This window comes from Narcine bancroftii, chromosome 4 (genome assembly GCF_036971445.1).
Source record: "Narcine bancroftii isolate sNarBan1 chromosome 4, sNarBan1.hap1, whole genome shotgun sequence".
Lineage (NCBI taxonomy): Eukaryota > Metazoa > Chordata > Chondrichthyes > Torpediniformes > Narcinidae > Narcine > Narcine bancroftii.
This window is the reverse complement of record NC_091472.1, coordinates 306,342,334-306,364,693: the sequence shown is the minus strand read 5'-3', so window position 1 is coordinate 306,364,693 and position 22,360 is coordinate 306,342,334. Positions and strand designations below refer to the sequence as shown.

The 22,360-nt window shown below is 38.9% G+C and overlaps 1 protein-coding gene across 4 annotated transcripts in view; it reads left to right on the top strand.

The window, feature by feature from the left end:
* Positions 1-22,360, top strand: part of pde11a (phosphodiesterase 11a) — a 355,963-nt gene that overhangs the window by 93,155 nt on the left and 240,448 nt on the right. For all 4 annotated transcript variants that reach the window (XM_069935824.1, XM_069935820.1, XM_069935823.1 and 1 more), the window contains one exon: positions 7,623-7,781. In XM_069935824.1, the coding sequence (XP_069791925.1) occupies positions 7,623-7,781 (159 nt within the window). The remainder of the gene's footprint in view (positions 1-7,622; positions 7,782-22,360) is intronic.

The following is a 22,360-nucleotide window of genomic DNA, read 5'->3' as shown; positions in this document are numbered from 1 at the left end:
GTCGATATCAGCAGTGAAAATATGGAGAGTTTAAAAATCCCAATGCTATAAAATGGACTGGAAATGTTGACCATGAGTGGAGGCTATTTAAACAAAGCTTTATGCTGTACCTGCAAGCCATTGGAAAGGATAGCAAACTGGATATATGGAAGATTGCACTGTTACTTACCATGGCAGGACCTCAAGCTCTAGAGCAGTGGTTCTCAACCTTTTTCTTTCCACTCACATACCACTTTAAGTATTCCCTATGCCATAGGTGCTCTGTGACTAGTAAGGGATTGCTTAAGGTTGTATGAGAGTAGAAAGAAAAAGTTTGAAAATCACTGTTTTAATTGTACATAATTGATTCGTTATGTGCACAGTTTAATAACTCCCAAGGAAGAGGGCCAAGAGAATTTTTCTCAAGCAAAATATTTCAGTAACAATTGGGTCTAGAGCAGTGGTTCTCAATCTTCCCTTCCCACTCACATACCACATTAAGCAATCCCTTACTAATCACAGAGTATCGATGGTGTAGGGATTACTTAAAGTGGGATGTGAGTGGAAAGATAAAGGTTGAGAACCACTGTTCTAAAGGTTTTCGACACATTTATTGTTTGCTGAGGCAGAAGCCCAGAGCATATTTGACAAGGTTCACCAAATAAAAATGAAACCTTCGAGAGGTATATGTTTTGTTCATGCATGCAGATGCAGGGTGAAAGCTTTAACAGACTTAAAATTAAAAGCAAGAACATGCAATTTTGGACTGCTGCAAGATTTAATGATCCATGATAAAAATGTGTTTGGACTTAATGATAAGAAAGTGAGAGAGAGGTTACTGTGAGAGACAGAGCTTATATTAGCTGGAGCTGTGAAGATATGCCGCACCAGTAAATTAGCTCTGCAGCACATGAATAAGTACTGTGATAATATAAAAGCCAGTGAAAATGAAGGCATAGATGTAGCCACTGTATCTGGCCACACACATAACCAAAAAATAGATACAGGAACCAACAACAAGATGGAGAGACATTCAATTGTAAATGATGTGGCACTAAGCATGTGCCAAAACAATGTCCAGCTTATGGAAAACTCTTTAACAAGTGCAAGGTGTAAAATGTTTTTCCAAAGGGAAACTAAACAGAAGTAAAAGTGAACAAACTATAGAAAACACTATACACACTATAGAAGAAATTGCTCTCAGTGATACACTTTTTATAGGCATGGTGGTGCAGGAAGTGAAGTGTTGAGCAGTATAAATGGACTATGTCGTTGCATACAAATGGAACAAATACTCCTTTCTAGTTCGACATGGGCAAATGTCAATTTGATCTCTGAATGTGACATCAGGGCAATGAAGATAAAGCCATACATCCATGCAAATCCTGTACTGCTGAAAGCATACAATGGACACAAAATCAACATGAAAGGTACATGTAAATTCAGGTGAAAGTTAAAGATAAAGAGCACCACCTCAGGATCATGGTAGATGCAGATGGTGACAAAGCATGAAAAAATTTAAACCTAGTCAAGAGGGTGTACCGCAATAACAGTGACATGGACAGAACAAGAATACTGGATCAATATCCTGACATCTTCAAGGGGTTTAGAGTTCTACCATTCTCCTATTAGATACAGTTAAAGGAGGATGCAGAGTCCCGAGGTGGGTTTTAGCGCCTCTAAAAGAAAAGCTCAAGCAGGAACTCAACCAAATCACACAGCACTAGGGATCATAGAGAAATTGGAGGAGCCCACAGAATGGGTGAATTCAATGGTGTGTGTCAAAAAGAAGAATGGTGACCTATGCATGTGCATTGACCCAGAAGACTTGAATGCCAAATAAAGAGAAAACTATCAGATTCCAACCAGGGATGAAATTGCAAGTGAGATGGGCAGTGCAAAGTTTTTCACTAAATTGGACGCCTCCCAGGCTTCTGGGAAATAAAACTGCACGACGAAAGCACAAAACACTACCTTTAATGCATCATTTGGCCGATACTCCTGTCTGTGGATGCCTTTTGGAATTTCCTCAGCTCTGGAAGTGTTCCACAGGACAATGGAGCACATCATAGAAGGCAAAAATGGGGTACATATGTACATGGATGACATGATCCTATGGGGATCCACACAGAAACAATACAGCGAGAGGCTCATTAAAGTGCTACGACACATCCAGAAGTATGGATTAAAGTTAAACAGAGCAACGTGTCAGTTTAGTGTGAAGGAAATCTGGGAGATGAACTGTCAGAGGCAGGTGTGGAGCCAGACAAGAGGATGGCGAAAGCAATTTTAGAGATGCCCAGACCCAATGACAAAAAAGGCACATTGAGAGTGCTGGGAATGATCAACTCTTTTAGTAAATTCAAACCAAACCTGTCCTACAAAACAATGTACCTAAGGAAGATGTTACACGACAAATATGAATTCAAGTGGACAGATAACCAAGAGGAAGAATGGGAATGACTGAAATCAGTATTTTTGACATTCTTTGATGCATCCAGAAAGATGAAAATATTCATGGACACTTCAAGAGATGGAATAGGTGCCTTAAAACTTCAGGCTGTGGGAGAAGATTGGAGGCCAGTAGCACATGCATCAAGGATGATGACAACATATGAATGTTGTTAGGCACAGATCGAGGAAGAGTGTCTAGGTCTGGTCTGTGGACTCGGGAAATTCCACAGTAATGTGCATGGTCGACCAACATTCATGGCAGAGACAGACCACAAGCCATTAATAGCCATAATCAACAAAAATCTCAGTGAAATGTTGCGGAGAATCCAAAGACAAGATGAAGTTACAATGTTATGGCTTTGAATTGGGGTACATACCAGGGAAACTTATTGTGTTAGCTGATGTGTTATCCAGGGCAATTACGCAGAGTGAAGCACACAATGAGAGTTCCACAGCGACAGATGTGAATCTGCTCACTGAATCTCTTCCCATATCTGACATGAAATCCAGGCAGATCACAGCTGAAACAGAAAAGGATACAGTTCTACAGTTTATCAAGAATCTGAATGAAGGATGGCCTAGAGGTGAATGTCTGCCATACAACAACATCAGGGCTGAGCTGAGTGTTGTCAATGGGCTTCTACTCAGACAGAGCAGAATTATCATTCCTTAATCACTGAGACAAGAGATGCTGAAAAGGGTGCACGAAGGGTGCCTTGAAATTGAAAAATGCAAGAGGAGGGCCAGATCAGCTGTTTGTTGCCCAGGAATAAATGTTGACATTGACAGGATGGTTTCAAGGTGTAAGACCTGTTTGAAACATCACACCAACCAGGTAAAGGAACCCATGATATTACTGATGTACCAGCAGAACCATAGCAGAAAGTTGGGACTGATCTGTTCCAGATGGATGGAAAGAATTACTTGCTGGTTATTGAATATTTATTGAATTATCCAGAGATTTCACTGCTTCCTAACATGTCTGCTGCTTGTGTGATCCAAAATATGAAATCGATCCTTGCAAGACATGAAATTCCTCAAATTGTTTACAGTGATAATACTACAGTTGTAGAGAATTCCAGAACTTTGCAGAAGAGTATGAATTCCAACATGTGACTTCTGGTCCACTGCATCCACAGTCAAATGGTAAAGCAGAGAAAGGAATTCACATAGCTAAACAGAAAGGACTAGACAGTGGCTCAGATCCGTATCTAGCTCTTTTGAGTACAGAGCTTCACCAATTAAACATGGCATGTCATCCACTGAGCTTCTGATGGGACGCAGATTACACACCACACTTCCCTACTCTGCAGACCTAAATAAGAACAGAGATGTCATGCGGAAACAAAAGCATCTGCAAGGGAGACAAAAGGCAAACTATGACAAGTCAGCGAGAAGTTAGGACCATTGGCACAACATGACACAGGGGGACTCATAGATTCCAACACTTGGGACAAAAAGACTACTGCTGTGGGAGAAGTAAATCCAAGATCCTACACTGTCAGAACTGAGGAGGGTCAAATACCGAGGAGGAATAGAAGGAGACTGCTGAAAATGCCAGAGATACTGTGGGAACAGACAGACGCAGAGCATTCAGCCTGCACTGAAACAGAGGAAGCACCACCCTTGCTAGACAGTAGTGGACCAGCAGAGCTGACACAAGCACCTGTGTTAAGAAGATCCATACGAGTTATCGAAGCACCTGAAGGACTGAATCTATAAAAGAAAAAGAACTGCACATTTAAAAGTTTGTGCTGCTGATGTTCATGTTACATTTGTATTGGACTTTAAATTGAAAGAATACTGTAATGATATGTCATGTTTGATTAAACATCTCAAGGAAAGGGGATGTAGTGATAAGAGTGCTACCACCAGGAGGAGTCAGAGATGGAGTGTGTAGCATCTGGGGAATGTTGCATCTTGGGAATGTTGTTGAATCTTGGATAGATTCAAGATGGGTGCCACCTCATGAATTCTAGCATGTGTATGTTCTGTCCTTCATGCTGTTTGCTTAGTTAATAAATATAGTTGTTTTAAAAATAACCCAACTTCTAATAGAAGAACCATCACAGTAGGGGCAGGTATATTAACATTTTTTTAAGAAATGCTTAGATAATTACCTAGATGGGACTGTCTCAGAGGGGTATGGGCCTAATGCAGGCAAGTGGGCCTAAAGCAGGAGTCAAATTGTTTGGCATGGACAAGCTGGGCTGGGCCTCTGACACTCTATGAAATGTCCCCTAGTATGCAAATTACAAGAACTGAGACAATTATTCCCTTGCCATTAAAGTGTATATCAAAATAGCATTCTAATGTTTTAAATAGTCCCTTGAAGTAAGTGGAACAGCTAAAATGTTTATCTAAGCGATCAATGCATTACCTAATGTTACTGCACATGAATGGGAATTGATTTGAGAAAACATAAGAAACGGCAGGCTATAGTGGACTAATCAGTCCCTGGAGTTTGCTCCATTTTTATATTGGATCAATAGGATCTAATCTCTATCTCAACACCACTTTCCTGCTCTCTCCAAACACCCCATTGACTTCTTTTTAGTTTAAAGGTCTGTCTGCCTTTGTCTTGAACATAATGTCTGTGCCCTCACTGCTCACTGGAGCAGAGAATTTCTAAGATTCATAACTCTGAGAGAAAAAAAATCCCTTCCTCTAAATGATAAATAGACAATCCCATGTTCTGAAATTATAACAATGACAGTGTCCTCCATAATGTTTAGGACAAAGACCCTTTTTTCCTTTATTTGCCAAGGTGCTCCACAGTTTTAAATTTGTAATCAAACAATTCACATGTCATTAAAGTGCACATTCCAGATTTTATTCAAGGATATTTGCATACATTTTGGTTTGACCGTGTAGAAATTACAGCCCTTTCGATACAGAGTCCCCCTCATAGGTGCAGATATAAGAGAGGTCGGCTTGCTTCTAAGCTTTTGGATCACCTTTGGAGTCCATAGTTGTCATTTTCAACATGGTGACCAGGGTTGTGCAAAAGAGGCCATTTTGAGGTCAAAAAGCAAGAATAAAGCAGAAAGAGACATCACATAAACCTTAGGATTACCAAAATCAACTGTTTGGAATATCATTAAGAAGAAAAAATGTACTGGTAAGCTTAGTAATTGCAAAGTGACTTCCACCGCTGATAACAGAAAAATTCTAATGATCATGAAGAAAAAACAGCAAACTCCTATCCGACAGATCAGAAACGCTTTCCAAGAAGCAGGTGTGGACGTGTCAATGACTACTGTTTGCAGAAGACTTCATGAACACAAATACGGAGGCTACACTGCAAGATGAAAACTGTGTTAGCCACAGAAACAAGATGGCCGGATTACAGTTTGCCAAGAAGTAATTAAAAGAGCTGGAGAATTCTGGAAAAAGGTCTTGTGGTCAGATGAGATCAAGATGAACCTGTATCAGGGAGGTAGCAAGAGCAAAGTGTGGAGGTGTAAAGGAACTGCCCAAGATCTAAAAAAGCATCTGTGAAACATGGTGGTGGGGCTGTTCATGGCCAGGTCATGTATAGCTGCAACAAGTACTGGCACATTTATTCTCATTGATGGTATAACTGCTGATGCAGTAGCAAAATGAATTCTGAGGTGTACAGAAACATCTTATCTGCTGAAGTTTGAACAAATGCCTCCAAACTCATTGGACGGCACTTCATCCTACAGCAAGACATTAATCCCAAACAAACTGCTAAAGCAACAAAGAGGTTTCTCAAAGCGAAAAACTAGAAAATTCTTGAATGGCCAACTCAATCGCCCAATCTAAATCTAATTGAGCATGCCTTCCATATGCTGAAGAGAAAACCTAAGGGAAGAAGCCCCCCCCAAAAAAATGTCATTCCTCACCAACAGAGCCAACCTACCCACTCTGCCCACCTGTCTGTCCTTTCGATAGGACATACAACTTTGAACATTCATTTCCCAGCGCTGGTCCTCTTGCAGCCATGTCTCTGTTATTCCAACAAAATCATACTTGCCAATTTTCAGCTGAACCTCATGTTTTGTATATGAGGTCCCAGACCCTTCTGTCCCACACATTTGTCATCTTACTCATTTTAAATCATCCTTAGTTCTTTCATTCTGCCTCCAAAGTGGTTATCCTCATGTTTTCACCTTGCAGGCTCCTAATGGAATATGTATGACCAATGCCTTCCTCTTACATAACACAGTAAAACCCCTGGTATCCAGATTTCAAGCAACCTGCAGCCTCAAGCTACCAGAAAAATATTTGGGAAATAAATTTTAAAAATTAAATAAATAAGAATAAAATAATAGGTAAAAATACATCAGTTTAAAAATTTTAAAATAAATGTTCTCTGAAGTAACACATAACATTTTGGTGAAGATGGGAGCAAATATTCAGCCAGTGGAGGGCTTTGGTCGTTCTTTGCTCGCAGGAGCTATTTGAATAAAATAAATAAACAACAATGGTGTCGCCCAGGATAAAGAGCTAGTTGATGCTGCTCGCTGTTGAGTGACTCTTAGAGTGTCTCCTTATCCCTGCTTAGTAAGAGATACCCCGGTCAGAAACCTTATCTATAAGCTTGAGGGAGTGGGGGATTAATTATCTATCATGTTATTGTTCGTCTTTCGGATGGCTCCATGGAGGGGGAGCAACCTGCAGATGCAGCGATGGTTAAATGTTTTTAAAAAATGCAACTTAATGTAAAGTAAAATGCTTTAAGGTTTATATATTCATGCAAGTGAAGTTTGTTCAGTGTAAGTACAGTCTAGTATTTTTGTATTTTTAAACTTAATTCTAAATGCAGGTGTATTAGTTAGGCATTGTAAAAGTAATTCTCAAATAACCGCAAAATACATTTATCTGGCATCTACCAATCCTGGGGTTTTACCGTTTTAGTGAAATTTAAATTAAGCTTCATTATTGGATTTTACACTATCCTTGTCTCCCTCAATACCACAGAATATCCAAAACTTCAATTAATTTGCTTGAAAATAAATTCTTGATATTGAAACGGGGCTAAAGAAATAATCAGATATTCTGAATAAAATCTTGTTAATCCTTTTGAAGGCAAATTTTTAATGAACTTAAGCAATTCTTACTTAATTTGTTCTGATGCTATCCAATACAGTAAACATTGTTGAGTTGTACAGATTAATGACACTAGAAGTTGATAACCAATATCTTCATATTTTCCTTCTTAGGACCGTCGCTTTCGAGATGAAATTGATAAATTAACAGGGTACAAAACCAAGTCCCTGTTATGCATGCCGATTCAAAACAGTGATGGTGAGATTATTGGTGTTGTCCAAGCCATAAATAAAAATCCAGGAGGTGCTCCATTCGGTGAGGATGATGAAAAGGTGAGATTTTATTTTTTGTTCACTTGTAATTTTCTTGTTAGTAATATCAGTAACAAGACCAAATTTATAACACAGGAATTGTTTTTAATGTTTTCAACAATATTGAAGCATGACTTTCTTAAAATACAATAAATCCAAACTCAATATTGATTGGACAAGGGTTATTAGTCAAATATTCGATAATACTAAAATAAATGCCTTGTACAAGCATTTTCCAAAAGCTTTGAAAGTGCCAAGATACAGTTCAACTCTTTGATAACAAATAATTAAGAATATTTCTTGTCTTTCCATTGAATATTTTGATGAAAGCTCTAAGGTTCCACATTGAAAACTGAATGAATATGTTGTTCCATCGCATAAAAATAGGAACAATATTTTTTAATATTGCTACACTTTTAATTTTTGCCTCAAATTCTACACAACCATGAGCCCAGGTCAAGTTTCAATCCCAGTTTTGCTTCTCTCAGGGGCTGTCAAGAGTGTTATACGGTCAGTGTCTCTGGTCTACATCACTTAAGACGTTACTGAGATCTTGCCATCTGACTTGATGGTGTGGAAGCCTGGCCGAAAATAATGTGAGTGTTTGGTGACTTGGGTGCAGCAAGAGCTAGTAACTTCGAATCAAATAATGTTGGATTTTTAATTGTATCTGGTTCCCTATTTTTTTTTATGAATGGTGTCCTGCACTGTTATAAGCTAAATAAACAAACTACAATGTTGGGATTGTCGAAAATAAATCAAGAAATAACTTCAAATTATGGATCTTGTTGAATTTCCGAGTGATGCTTTCCTTTCTCTCTCTCTCTCTCTCTCTCTCTCTCTCTCTCTCTCTCTCTCTTTTCCTGTCCCTCTGTCCCTTTTTCTCCAACTCTCCACTCCCTACCCTCACCATTCAGAGGATAACCTGTCCAATTTCCCAGGTTTTTTCTATTCTGCTCTCTCGCCTTCGTCTGCCTCTGCCAGTGGGCCTATACTCCTCTATCTGCTTCTCACCCACCATTTTATTCAGGCACCTGCCTGCTTTTTCCTCATATCTTGATGAAGGTCTCAGGCTCGAAACATGGGTGACATATCTTTCTGCATAAAGAATGCTGCGTGACCTACTGAGTTTCTCCAGCACATTTATCCTCACGAATTTTCCCAGCCCAGAACTGTCCATAGTTACACGACTGTTTATGCAGTACAGCTGCTAATATGCAGCCATATAACTGTTGTCATAGTCACATATATCCAAAACCCAAATAGGTTACATGTATATATCCTGCAGAAGTCACTCTCTGAATGAAAAAGTATATTTTCTTGATTGATAAATTTCTAGTGCAATATGTCTTATATGAATATGTCAGTCTGTTAACAATGAAAAAATGATTTTTGTTTAAAACTTTAATTTGGTTATAAACAGAAGAGGTTCCTTCATTATGTCCTTGGTTATCTACACAACATGACAAAGTCCTACTTCTTGGCTGTTTGAGGTCTTTGAAACTTAATTCAAATGATTCTCGATCGTGGCTTGCAGCACCACATTTATAACATCAACAAGAAGAACCTATTTAATTTAGACTTTATTCAACAATGATTGATTTTGCTTCAGTAAATGAGTTTTTATGCTGGTAAATAATATATCCTTACATTTTCAATTTTTGGGTGACACAGAGTTTCACTGCTGTTTTAACTGAGATCTGTAAGTCATTTTAAACTTTAATTGAAAAAGCAATTTTTAGTAACCATCAATAAGTCATTTAAAATGTTTATTAAAAATCTGTGTATTGATTTGCATATTGTTGGAATTGAACATTTTTCAACAGAATAATTTAGCAAGAAATATTTCTTAAGATGGTAGTGTCATTGAGCATATTCATAAAGTGGGCTGCACATTCTTTCACCTGGGATGGTATTTAGAATTGGAGGCATTGATGGGTTGTTGGGCCATGCCAAATGTACAGCTCCTCACCATTGCCATGGTCAAACCAGTATGTAGACAAACAACCTTGAATAAAATCTGAATGTGCACTTAAATCACATGTGAATTGTGGAGCACAGGAGCAAATTAAGGAAAAAAATGCCTTGGTCCTAAACATCACTGTATTTGAAGTGGAATTTCTCCATAAGTTGTTTGGTCTTGATCCATTTTATTGGTTCAGTGAAATTCTTGTTTGATAACTACAAATTCAGTAACTGTATGTACGTATCTTCTAAAAGGACTGAGTTCTGACCACTGTGACACTGTCACAGATCTGGGAACATCGGAAGTGAATCCTTGCTCATTTGTCTGCCTGGATCTCAAGCTGAATTATGACATTTTCAAGTTCCATTTGAAACACATAAAAGAATCATGCCAGTTTGTTGCCTTTATTTTGGCTTGCTCTATCACTTGGGTCAGTGTCGATGTTTTCTGTGAGTGATGGTTATGGGGAAGAGAGGGTGAAATGTAATTCTTTTCATATAAAGAACAAAATCCATGGTTTTTGTAGTTCTGAATCGGTTGCCACAACCTGACTTCACAAAATTACAGGGTTTTCATAAGTAGTGAATAATTTGTCTCGTAGAGATTGCCAATGGTTCTGCAGTCAAAACTGACATGAAAATAGAGGAGGGCCAGCTCATAATATTGGATGAACATAAGATAAGGTTGTAATCAAAGGTGTAACTAATGTGCAATGTTAAAATAATGAAGCCATTCTCAAACCTGTCGGGAGCTTACAACGCTGGTGCCTTGCCACAGGCAGTGAATACTGTATGAAGTGTTTAGTAGCTGAAGCTCCCGATGGCTGCTTTGAACAGTTCATCTCATTTACACGACATATTTAGGTGAAGTGATGAATTCTGTCTGAATTCTAATTGATAGTTTTAAAATATCATAATGTTGTATACATATCAAATTCAGCTGTTCAGAGTAGAGTCAGAATCTCATTTAATCTATAAAGTGGATTCGGCAGTCAGTCTGCTGTAGTTTCCCTTACAGGAAGACCAAACAAATTACATATAATTAACCTTTTCCAATTGACCAATTTCTCAGGAAAAATTATCAGAAGATTGCTTTATCTTAGTCTCTTAGAAGCAGATGTATTTAATAAGATTTTGGTGAAGGAAACTAATGATGTATGGACAGCGAAGTAATATAAATGAACAGTATATTTTGGAAAACTTGGATAGATGTTACTTTTTGGTGAAGTAATTTGACAATTAAAAGGTGACAAATTTATTGACTACAGGTTCCAGTAATTTATATGTCAAAGAAGACCTAAAAATGAAGAGTAATACTCGTGATTGTGAATGAGAAATGTCTTCCTGAAAAGGAATGTTCTGTGTTTTTATTAAAAGGGTATGTCATATATTACCGAATATATTCGTGTCATAATCGATAGCATATAAAAGTTGTGTCCCTCCCACCCCCCCCCCCCCCACTATTATTGGCCCAAAAATCTGGTATTTTCCATATATCACGTGTCAAAGTCAATCGCACCAAAGCTCCTGAGGCCCTGACTGACTGTGAACTCTCACCTAGGCTCTGGCCGTCCATGCACCAGAGCTCCTGAGGCCCTGACCACAGACTCTCATCTAGACCCTGGCCCTCCATGCACCAGAGCTCTTGAGGCACTGACTGTGAACTCTCACCTAGACCCTGGCCGTCTGCCCATCCAAACTCCCGACTCCCCAAACATTGACTTATCACCTGGTCTCTGCCACCCTACCAATGCTTCAAAAAATGCAGGTACTTCTCCTGATCAAGAGTAGTATGCATGTAAAAGTTGACCCCCTAAATTTTGGTCCACAGAAGTTTCATTTTACATAAGTATATACCGTAGTAACATTTCTCAATTAATTTATCCTGAATTCAAAGCTAAAAAAAACCAAATCAGAATCTGCAGGTTGACATTAATTGACCAAAAATATATTCTACAATAAAAAAACTGTAACTTAATTATATGATTAAATAATTAATCATTTTTGTGTATTTAAAATCATGAGATTTGCTTTGTAAAGCACAAGGGATTATATCTTTGTAGATCCTATAAATCAATTTCATGTAAAATTAAATTCTGATGAGATAACAGTATTTACTTTTAAAACTTTGTGAAAGTACAAATTAAGTGATTGTATTATTAAATAAAAATTACACAAGTGATTTATTATATATTTCTACTTCATCTGCAAAGATATAATTATTCACTGCAGAGCAGCTGGCTGGGCAGATGCTAGGATTTAAATGACCTAGAGAGTCATTTCTAAAATGCTCACCACTGGCATAAACTGTAACTTTACTGGCAGCAAAATTACCTATGTATTACAAAATATAATGTTGTCGAACAATAATGCATAATTGAAATTGTTCATGGACAGAAATATACAGTCTGTTGTGATTTAGAAAAGTTTATTTTTACAGCTTATGACTTGAATAGGTACTCCCTGACATAGTCCATGTTCCATTCTGGATGACTGGTCATATCTTGGAATAGGGATATGTCGGAATTGCATACTTACCTTGTTAGTTGGTGTCTTGGGATCCGTAGTACGGCCATTTTGATTCCTGTGCGCATGCGCGAGTCTTCGGTAAGCAGGTGTGATGTGGGTTTGCATATTGGAGTTCAGTTGGCGCATGCGTGAGAGTTAAGCGCCCTAACGATATTGAATTTGTGCCCTTAACTCTTGTGCGTGCACCAACTGAACTCCAATATGCAAACCCACGCCCATGCACCAACCAAAGTCTTGCACATGTGCACAGGAATCAAGATGGCCACGCCCAGCCTATGGACCCTGGGATGTGGACTAACAAGGTAAGTACGCACAATTGAGCTCTTACATGCCCTGTATCCCTACTATAGTTTGTCAAATACAACATAAGTGCGTAAATAATATATTTTTTCTTTATAAAAAAAATTGGACATATATGCGAATGGGCATAAGTCGCATTGGTTGCAAGTCGGGGAGTACCTGTAAAATTGAATGGTTTATTTAATTCATCTATCTATCCATCATCGTTCACTCATGTCTGCTCTTTTTTTCTGGACATTATTTTCTTGCACAAACCCCAGATCTCTTGAATCCATTGCTTTCAAAAATCTATAAATCACTATATTGAATATACTCAGTCACTAAGCTTCCACTTTCGACTGGGTGATGACATTTCTAACCTCTTTACAGAATAGAGACTCTGACACCTGTTTCTGGACATCTAAGCCTGGGGAAAGATAAAGACACAACAGCCTGGGGAAAGATGGAGACTGTAGATGCTGGGACCTTGAGCAATAAATAAAATGCTAGAGAAACTCAGTGGGTCAGGCAGTAGGCATGGAGGAAAGCAGACAGTTGGCATTTTGGGTTGAAACCCTGCGTCAGGGGTGAAAAAGGAGAGGGAAGACAGGGAATATTAAAGAAAGGGGGAGGGGTCAGAGAATGATGGTGAATAATGATGGATAGGTAGATCCAGTTGGGTGGAATTAGGAGTTGGTGATAGGTGGAAGCGGATAAAGGACAAAAAAGGGAGGAGGAAATAGTGTCAGGGGAGAAGGGTGGGTGAATGTGAAGACAGAAGGAAGTTGGTGGAACCATGAGAGGAAGGGTTAATGGTCTGATGGAAGCAGGTGATAGAGGATACAGCATGACGTCTGTGTGGGTAGAAATGAGAAAGGAACTAGGTAACAGGGAACTGGGGTGGTATGCGTGAGAAATCCAAGATGGGTGAGGAGAGAGAAAAAGGTTAATTAAAATTGAGAATTCACTATTCAGTGCTTGCATGTACTCTGTTAAGCAATGTGGAAATTTTTGTACGTTTCAAAGAGATAATCTCATAGGATAATCCCCCCCCCCTCCCCCATCTCATGATTCAATCTTGTGAAGTTATGCTGGACATCTATTGCAGATTTTATAATTAAGAAGCTTTTCACTCTATAGAATTAATCAATATGATTTCTAAGGCTAATGCTGCCTTAGTATCTAACCAGGAGCTCCTACCTTCAGATACCTTGAGCAGGCCTGATAGTACTGGTGTTCTAATCACTGGGGAAATGTTTACCTCTCTGATGATGCCCCAGTACTTCTTTGGAATACTGTGACCAGATACTCTCTCCATGGATTTTGTCTTCCACACATGAACTCTGAGATCTTTAGTTACAAATGATGGAGATTCTATTTACATTTAGAGTTGCATTTTGCACTGATGATAGATAGAAATCTCAGATTTTTCAAAACTTCAATTAAAAAATTCCCTGAACTTCAATGTCACTCCACAGTAATGAATTCCACCAGAACCATTCAGCTTCAGATGACTTCACAATCTGAACTGACATCGAAACTGGAACTGGAACTGGAGCTGTCAGGTGTGAGTGATTGCTCTCTCATCAAAGCAACATCCAACCATGTCTGCTTCCAAGAAGATCAATCAAAACTTAAAGCCATGAGAATAAAATCGAAAACCCAAGGAAGCCAAAGAAATTTCTTGTGAAGAGTGTGATTGTTGAATCCAATGTTGTTATCCCCAGGAATTTCTCACCATGATGTCCTCAGAGCATTATCTTCTACTGCTTCATCAACAGCCATATTAAAGCCTATTAACCTTATATTCATTACCTAACCATCAAACCAACTTCAGGACCTGTACAATATCCGTTCTTATGTGGCAGATAATATATGCACAAAGCAAAAATTTTATGGTCATCTCCAGCAGAAAATAATTCAACCAGCTCCTTAGATTATTCAAATATATAGCCATTGCTAATAACCAAAGGCTTAAATGTGATGTGCATACACATGGTAGCTATGAGCATTTCAAATCTAAAATACATTGCAGAAATTTGTGTAGTATTTTCAGAGAGCTTTCCTTCTCAGAACCTTCTGATAAGATGGGAGCAGCAATTTTCAAAGTGCCACATCTCTTAGTTCTCCTCAAGGTCACGCGCCAGATCAGCTTGAACTCATAATGTCATTGTGTTTCCTTCTTGTTATAAACATTCTTGAATGGATGAGATGAAATGGTTGAGGCTTTGAATGACTATTTTGTGTCAGTCTTCACAATGGAAGACACATCGAACATGCCAAAGACAGATGTTATGAATATGATGGGAGGTGAGGACCTAGATGCAATAGTTATTACTAAAGAGGTAATACTGAGCAAACTTGCGAGTCTAAAGCTAGACAAGTCCCCTGGTCCTAATGGAATGCATCCCAGCATACTTCAAGAAATGGCAGCGGTTACAATAGAGCAATGGTTCCCAACCTTTTTCTTCACTCACATACCACTTTAAGTATTCTCTATGTCATTGGTGCTCTGTGATTAGTAAGGGATTGCTTAAGTGGTATGTGAGTGGGAAGGGAAGGTTGAGAACCACTGCTCTAGACCGAATTGTTACCAAAATATTTTGCTTGAGAAAAATTGTCATTGGCCCATTTCCTTTGGAGTTATGAAATCGGGCACATAACAAGTCATTTAGGCATGATTAAAACAGTGGTTTTCAAATTTATTTCTTTCCACCCACCTACCACCTTAAGCAATCCTTTACTAATCACAAAGCATCTGTGGCATAGGGAATACTCAAAGTGGTAAGTGAGTTGGAAGAAAAAGGTTGGGAAGCACTGCAATAGAAGCTTTAGTAATTATTTACCAAAATTCTCTAGACTGGGCAGGTCCTGGCAAATTGGAAGATGGTGAATGTCTTGCCACTATTTGAAAAAGGATGTAGGTAAAAGGCATGGAACTATAGGCCATTTAGTTTACCGTCTGTGGTTGGGAAAACACTTAAAGCTATCATTAAAAAAGAAAAAGCATCAAAAGGACCAAAGACTTGTTGATCCAAATCAAGGCTTTTATTAACTAAAAGACTGGAGCATATCACAAGTAGGTCGACCAGTCCAGAATGACCTGGTCTGGCTAGGAGCAATCCTTTAAGACCTACCAGTAGGTGTGGCTACAATCTCAGCCAATCATAATCATCCTACACTACCATCTGTACATATATACATTGGTGATAGAATCTGTACTATCACACAAGGCAACTGGAGCGAAATGGATCCATCAGGCAGATGCAGTATGGATTCAGTAAAGGAAGGTCCTGTTTGATAAACTTACTGGAGTTCTTTGAGGACATAACAAGCACGGTAAATAGAGGGGAGCAGATGGATGTTGTTTATTTAGATTTCCAGGAGGCGTTCAATAAGATACTGCATAAAAGACTTATGTAGGTACTCCTCAACTTATATCCATCTTCCATTCTGATCAATTGGTTATATCTCAAAATGGACATATGTCAGAAATGCACTGTATTCATGTTATCGTTCATCAAATACAACATGGCAGCCACCATTGCCAGCTCTCACGAGAGGAGGGCCACCTTGCCATCCTCTCACGAGAGGCATTATTTTCCATAGATATGCCCCAGCTTTCAAAGTAAAAGCGTAATTTTTATATTTTTCTTTATTTTTTTTTCGGTCATAGGTATGGATGGCCATAAGTCACATAGTTAGATTCAGATGCATTGAGTTGGGGGTGATGTATTAGCATGGATAGAGGATTGGTTAACCAATAGAAGGCAGAGAATTTGGGATACAGAGGTGTTTTTCTGGTTGGCAATCAGTGGTGAGCATGGTGCGGTAGGGGTCAGTGCTGGGCCTGCAACTGTTCATGATATACATGAACAATCTGGAAGAATGTAGTGTATTTAGGTTTGCTGATGGATACAGAGAATCTTTAGAGAAATACAGATAGGTTAAATAAATGGGCAAGTGTCTGGCAGATGGAGTACAATGTTGGCAAATAAGAGGTTATCCACTTTGGAAAGAGAAATGAAAGATCAAATTATTATTTAAATAGCAAGCAACTGCAGCATGGTGCTGTGTGGAAGGACTTGTGAATGCTTGTGCATGGATCAGAAAATTGTTGGTTTGCAAGCGCAGCAGGCTATCCAGAGGGCAAATGGAACGTTGGCTTTCATGACTAGAGGGATTGAATTTAAGAGTAGGGAGGTTATGTTGCAACTCTACAAAGTACTATTGAGGTCGCACCTGGAGTACTCTGGTCTCCTTACTTGAGGAAGGATGTACTACTGGCTTTGGATGCAATCCAGAGGAGGTTCACTAGGTTGATTCCAGTAACGAAGGAGGGTTAGCCTTTGAGGAGAGATTGAGGGCTGGGGCTGAGCCTGTACTTGCTTGAATTTAGAAGAATGAGAGGGGAGCTTATAGAAACATATAAAATTCTGAAAATCATAGATAAGACAGAGATAGGTAAGTTGTTCCCATTGGTGGGGGAGACTAAAACTGGGGGGCATAGTCTCAAGATGCAGGATAGTAGATTTAGGGCAGAGATGAGGAGGAACTGTTTTTCCCAGAGGGTAGTGAATCTATGGAATTTGCTGCCCATTGAAGCAGGAGAGGCGACCTTAGTAAATATATTTAAGACAAGGTTAGATAAACTTTTACAAAGTGTGGGATGAGCCTTTCATCAGATCAGCCATTGAATGCCAAAGCAGGTTCGATGGGTCGGACATCCTACTTTTGCTCCTATTTCTTATGCACTGCCAAGCAACACATCCTAAACCATGAAAAATAACAGCCTGCACCAGCCATTTTCATTGGGGGCTTTACGTACCAGGACACAGGACGTTTAAGTAAAAGCCACGTTTTATTTTCACCTGAAGTAACATAAATATTTTATAGTTTTTTTTAAATGTGTATATATATATATATATATATAGGAGAGAAAGACAGAAGAAACCAAAACTTGACAGCTTCACAGGGAAGGGTGCCCATAAACTTTGAGCAGAGTTCTAAGGGGCCCTAACTAAAAATAGGTTGAAAATGGCTTTTGCATGTATTGGCTTTTATCTCTCTTATGGCTAGGTGGGCAGTGTTGCTTCGATGGCAGGACATTGCTCTGCCTACTAACGCTCAATGGTTACATGGCGTATTGTCATGTTTAAATTTAGAAAAGATTCATTGCTCAATATCCAATTTGAATTTAAATTTTCAAACGTTTTTGTGGGGACCCTTTTTAAAGTACTTCCAAAATCTTTGATTTGGTATTAATGCAGAGGTGTTGACTAATAGGGTAATTTATTACTGTGACAGGGAATTTTTATTAAATCTCCTTTCTTTGCAAACAGCTTTGGTTTTGGTAGTAGGATTAGATTTTATTTTTATAACAAAATATTACCTGGATATAAACTTTGATTAAAAATGTGGTTGAAATTTTGAGTGTAGTCTGTAGTTTTCTATTTTCCATTTTTTTCTATTTTTTGACTTTTAATATGTATTCTTATGTACTGTGTATTTTTTAATGTGAATTTCAATTTCAATAAAAATATTGAAAAAGAAAATAAAAAGGAAGAGAATGGCTGGCCTACGCCACCTATTCAAGGAAACTATCAATGAAAATAAATGCAGCTTTAATTTCATATAAATACATACATATGGAAACTTTCTTACAAGCAACCATAAATAATATTGTCATAAATTCTCCAATGAAGTATTTGTGTCAATCAGAAGACATCTAGAAGCTGTCAAATCCAATCCCCATGGCAGATGGGGAAAATAACTGTTTAACTCTTTGGAGTCTGGGCCATTTTTAACCTTTGTTAATACATACTTTGGACTGGGTCCATGGGTAAACTACAGTACGAACACCATTACGAACCAGCCGGTGGTCCCGGAAAATGGAGACACGGAATACATGTGCTTGTTGATAGTCCCTGAAGACAGGGGCAGGGAGTCCAAGGGGTTAACGTTGCCGCAGTATGATTAAATGGCACTTCCAAAGCTGATGCCATTGTGATTCTAGATTCTCCCTGGATTCATTTTTGTATTCAGCTCTTGTTTGTGGAAATGTTTTAGGTGGCCAACTATAAAATGTTTTCTTCAAGGAAACAGCATAAATTCTGCTGAGTTAAAACTGTCAGAAGTCAGTTTTGCCTCACTTAAAAATAGTTGAGGAGACATTAACTCTTCCAATCTACTGTATTCCTTTCCAGTTTTTCTTTAAAAATTACCACCACCATTTCAATGGCCATTAGAACTGCAGCAAGGCACTCTTAAGGAGGGAATCACATCCAGGAGTTTGTGTTCTGGGCTATATCTGAAGCAGGATGTTTATTTGCTGATAATTTGAACTAAAGTTGGGGCTTTTACTGCCATAACCAGAATACCACTCTGCACTGTAAACATGAATCCCTTAGCGCAGCTAATTTTGTTTTGACACAATATGGAAAATTATGTAAGAGGTGAAGGTAGGCATGCAAAGGAAGATTTGGATGGCTGCATTGATCAAGTTGTCTTTACCTGAAATGACTTAAACCTTCACTCTGCTTCAGCAAGGCAGCTCCAACAAATGAAGATCTTACGAATGTACTTGTAATTTTTTTTTTACATAATGTAAGTGATGTAATGTTAATTTTCTCAGGTTTCATACTTAAATACACTTTTACTTGATTTGTTGTTAATGGCATAATAGAGATTCTACAGTACTTGGCATTCCAAAGAGAAACAACATTTTGATAAACTAGGTTAATGCAGATGCCCAGTGAATCCAAATTATGTGGTGTAATATATGCTTACTGGAGCATAACAGAGCAGGGAAAATAATGGGTAGACTGGAGTGACAAGAAGATCGAATTAAAATGGTTTTGATGATGTAATAAAAATTGGCAATGGAAACCAAGTGGTTTACAACCATTGAGATTAAGGATTGGATTATTGGTTCATTAGCTCCAGGCTGAGTGAATATTCATTATATATGCAGTTTTTGTTTAAGGTGTAAGTCTTTCCAGTCCATTTCACGAGACCTTTAGCCATCAGTACACTTCATCTGGAAGAAAGAATGGTTACACTGTGATGTAACAAGTTTATTGAAGTAATAGTAATTTTCTTATTTTATGAGCAGCATGTCTCCTGTTTTATTATTACAGTTCAACCAATGGAGCTTCTCACCAACAAATTAAAGAAATTAACAGCATAAAGTCAGATTCTCAATGTTATTCATGGGTTTCTGTTCCTATTTCTTAAAAAAAAAGTTAATCCTAACAAAATTCTCTGATTCAAATTAAGGAAGTACATAAAATATTAATGCTCGTGCTTATTTCTAACTATTGATTAGTGGATAATCAACAATAAAATGAAGTTCATGATTCAACATCAAGCACCAAATGTATGAGCTGCAGCCCAAATCTCCCCTGCAGAATTGACCCTGCCGCAACGACCTCTTCCAGAAGATCATTCCACTCAGCCACCACTCTCTGAGTGAAGAAACTTCCTCTTATATTACTCCTAAAGTTTTGCCCCCAACCCTTAACTTATGACCCCTTGTTCCAATCTCCCCTACCCTCAGGAAAGAGCCTATTCACATCTACTCTATCTATTCCCTTAATAATTTTAAATACCTCAATCAAATCCCCCCCTCAACCTTCTACACTCCAATGAATAAAATCCCAGTCTACTCGGTCTTTGTTCGTATTCAAGATAGTTCAATCCAGGCCACATTTTTGTAAACCTTCTTTGCACTCTCTCAACCTTATCTATATACTTCCTATCATATGGAGACCAGAACATAGTCAAGACTTCAAGGAAATATAATTGGCTGGTTGAATGGCAGATAAAATTTAATACTGAGAAATGTGAAGTGCATATTTTGTTGAATTTAAGGCACAATTCTTAAACAGAATATTTTAAAAAACGTGTTGAAGATATATGAGAAACATTTGTTGAAAGTATGAGGTGGCTAATGAAGCCTGGGACAGCTCATTCTTAGCTGGGGCAATAGTGATCTCAAGCTGTTAAACAAGATTAACACATTCATCCTGAAACGATCCAATTTTTTCAGATTTATTGTCAGAGTACATACATGACATCATGTACAACCCTGAGAATATTTTTCCTGCAGGTGAGGTCAAATTACCACTTATTAGTAGGGCAAAAAAAACGGAACACAATGTTCATATGCAAACAAACAGATTGAAATAGAGAGAAGGAAAAAAACAAACAAAGTTCAAAAGTAAAAGTCCTTAAATGAGTCCCTGATTGAGTTTGTTGTTGAGGAGTCAGGAGGAGGGATAGCAGCTGTTCCTGAACCTGATGATGTGAGTCTTGTGGCCCCTATACCTCTTTCCTGATGGCAGCAGCGAGAACAGAGCGTGTGCTGGGTGATGTGGATCCTTAATGATTGCTGCTGCTCTCCAATGGTAATGTTCCCTATGGATGTTCTTGATGGTGGGGAGGGTTTTGCCTCCCCACTTGCTTTTGCAGGACTTTATGCTTGGATGTATTGATGTCCCCATACTAGACTGTAGCTGGTCAGCACATTTTCTACCACACCTCTGTAGAAACTTACCAGGGTTTCTGGTGTCATACTAAATCTCTGCAAACTCATGAGGAAATAGAGGTGCTGATGTGGTTTTTTTTTCACAATGCCATTAGTCTGTTGGGTCCAGGAAAGATCCCCTGAGACAGTTACTGCCAAGAACTTAAATTTGCTCACCCTCTGCACCTCTGATCCCCCAATGATCACTGGATTGTAGGCCTCTGGCTTTCCTTTCTGGAAGTCAACCATCAGGTTTTGGTGACATTTAGTGCGAGGTTTGCCCCTTTTTATGCAACCCACTATTGTGGTCTCATCAGCGAATTTGTTGATGTGGTTGTTGTCTCATTGAGCCACACAGTAATAGGTGTAAAGTGAATAGAGCAGGGAGCTAAGCTCTCTCCTCTTCATTCTTCAACTGCGCCATTTTCTTGATGGTTAATTGTCTGGACAAGGGTAAAATCAACCACTGATTTAGAGAGACCCTGCAATTTACGTCAAGTCAAATCAAGCCAAGTTTATTGTCATCTGATTGTACAAGTACAACCCGGTGAAGCAGCGTTCTCCGGTCCTCGGTGCAAAACACGCAGACACACAACCAGACATAGAGACAAATAATACATATGCAAGATATGTATTATATCTTTAAAAATCAATCAATAAATATTTTTGTGCAAATGACAGTCTCGAATGATTAGTATGAGCAGTTGCTTTGTTTGCTCACCATTCTCACTGCCCATGGGAAGAAGATGTTCCTCAACCTGGAGATGCTGGCTCTGACACACCTGTATTTCTTCCCTGATGGGAGCAGCTGAAAGATGCTGTGTGCAGGGTGGAAGGGGTCCTCAATGATTTAATGTGCCCTCTTCAGACAACGATCCCAATATATCACGTTGATGGGGTGGGGGGGGGGGGGGGGGGAGGAAGACTCCAGTGATCCTCTCTGCCAATCCTGTGGATTGACCTCCGATCCATTTCTCTGCAGCAATCATACCATATTTTGATGCAGTTGGCCAGGACACTCTCGATAGAGCTCCAAAAGAAGGATGATATAATAGTGGCTGGTAGCCTTACCCGCATCAGTCCTCTCATGAAGAGCTGTTAGTGTCGTGCCTTCCTGACAGGTGATTGCTGCAGAGAAATGGATCGGAGGTCAATCCACAGGATTGGCAGAGAGGATCATTGGAGTCTTCCTTCCCCTCCCCCACCCCCCCCCCCCCCCCCCATCAACGTGATATATTGGGATCGTTGTCTGAAGAGGGCACATTAAATCATTAGTGTCCATGATAGGACATTAATTAAG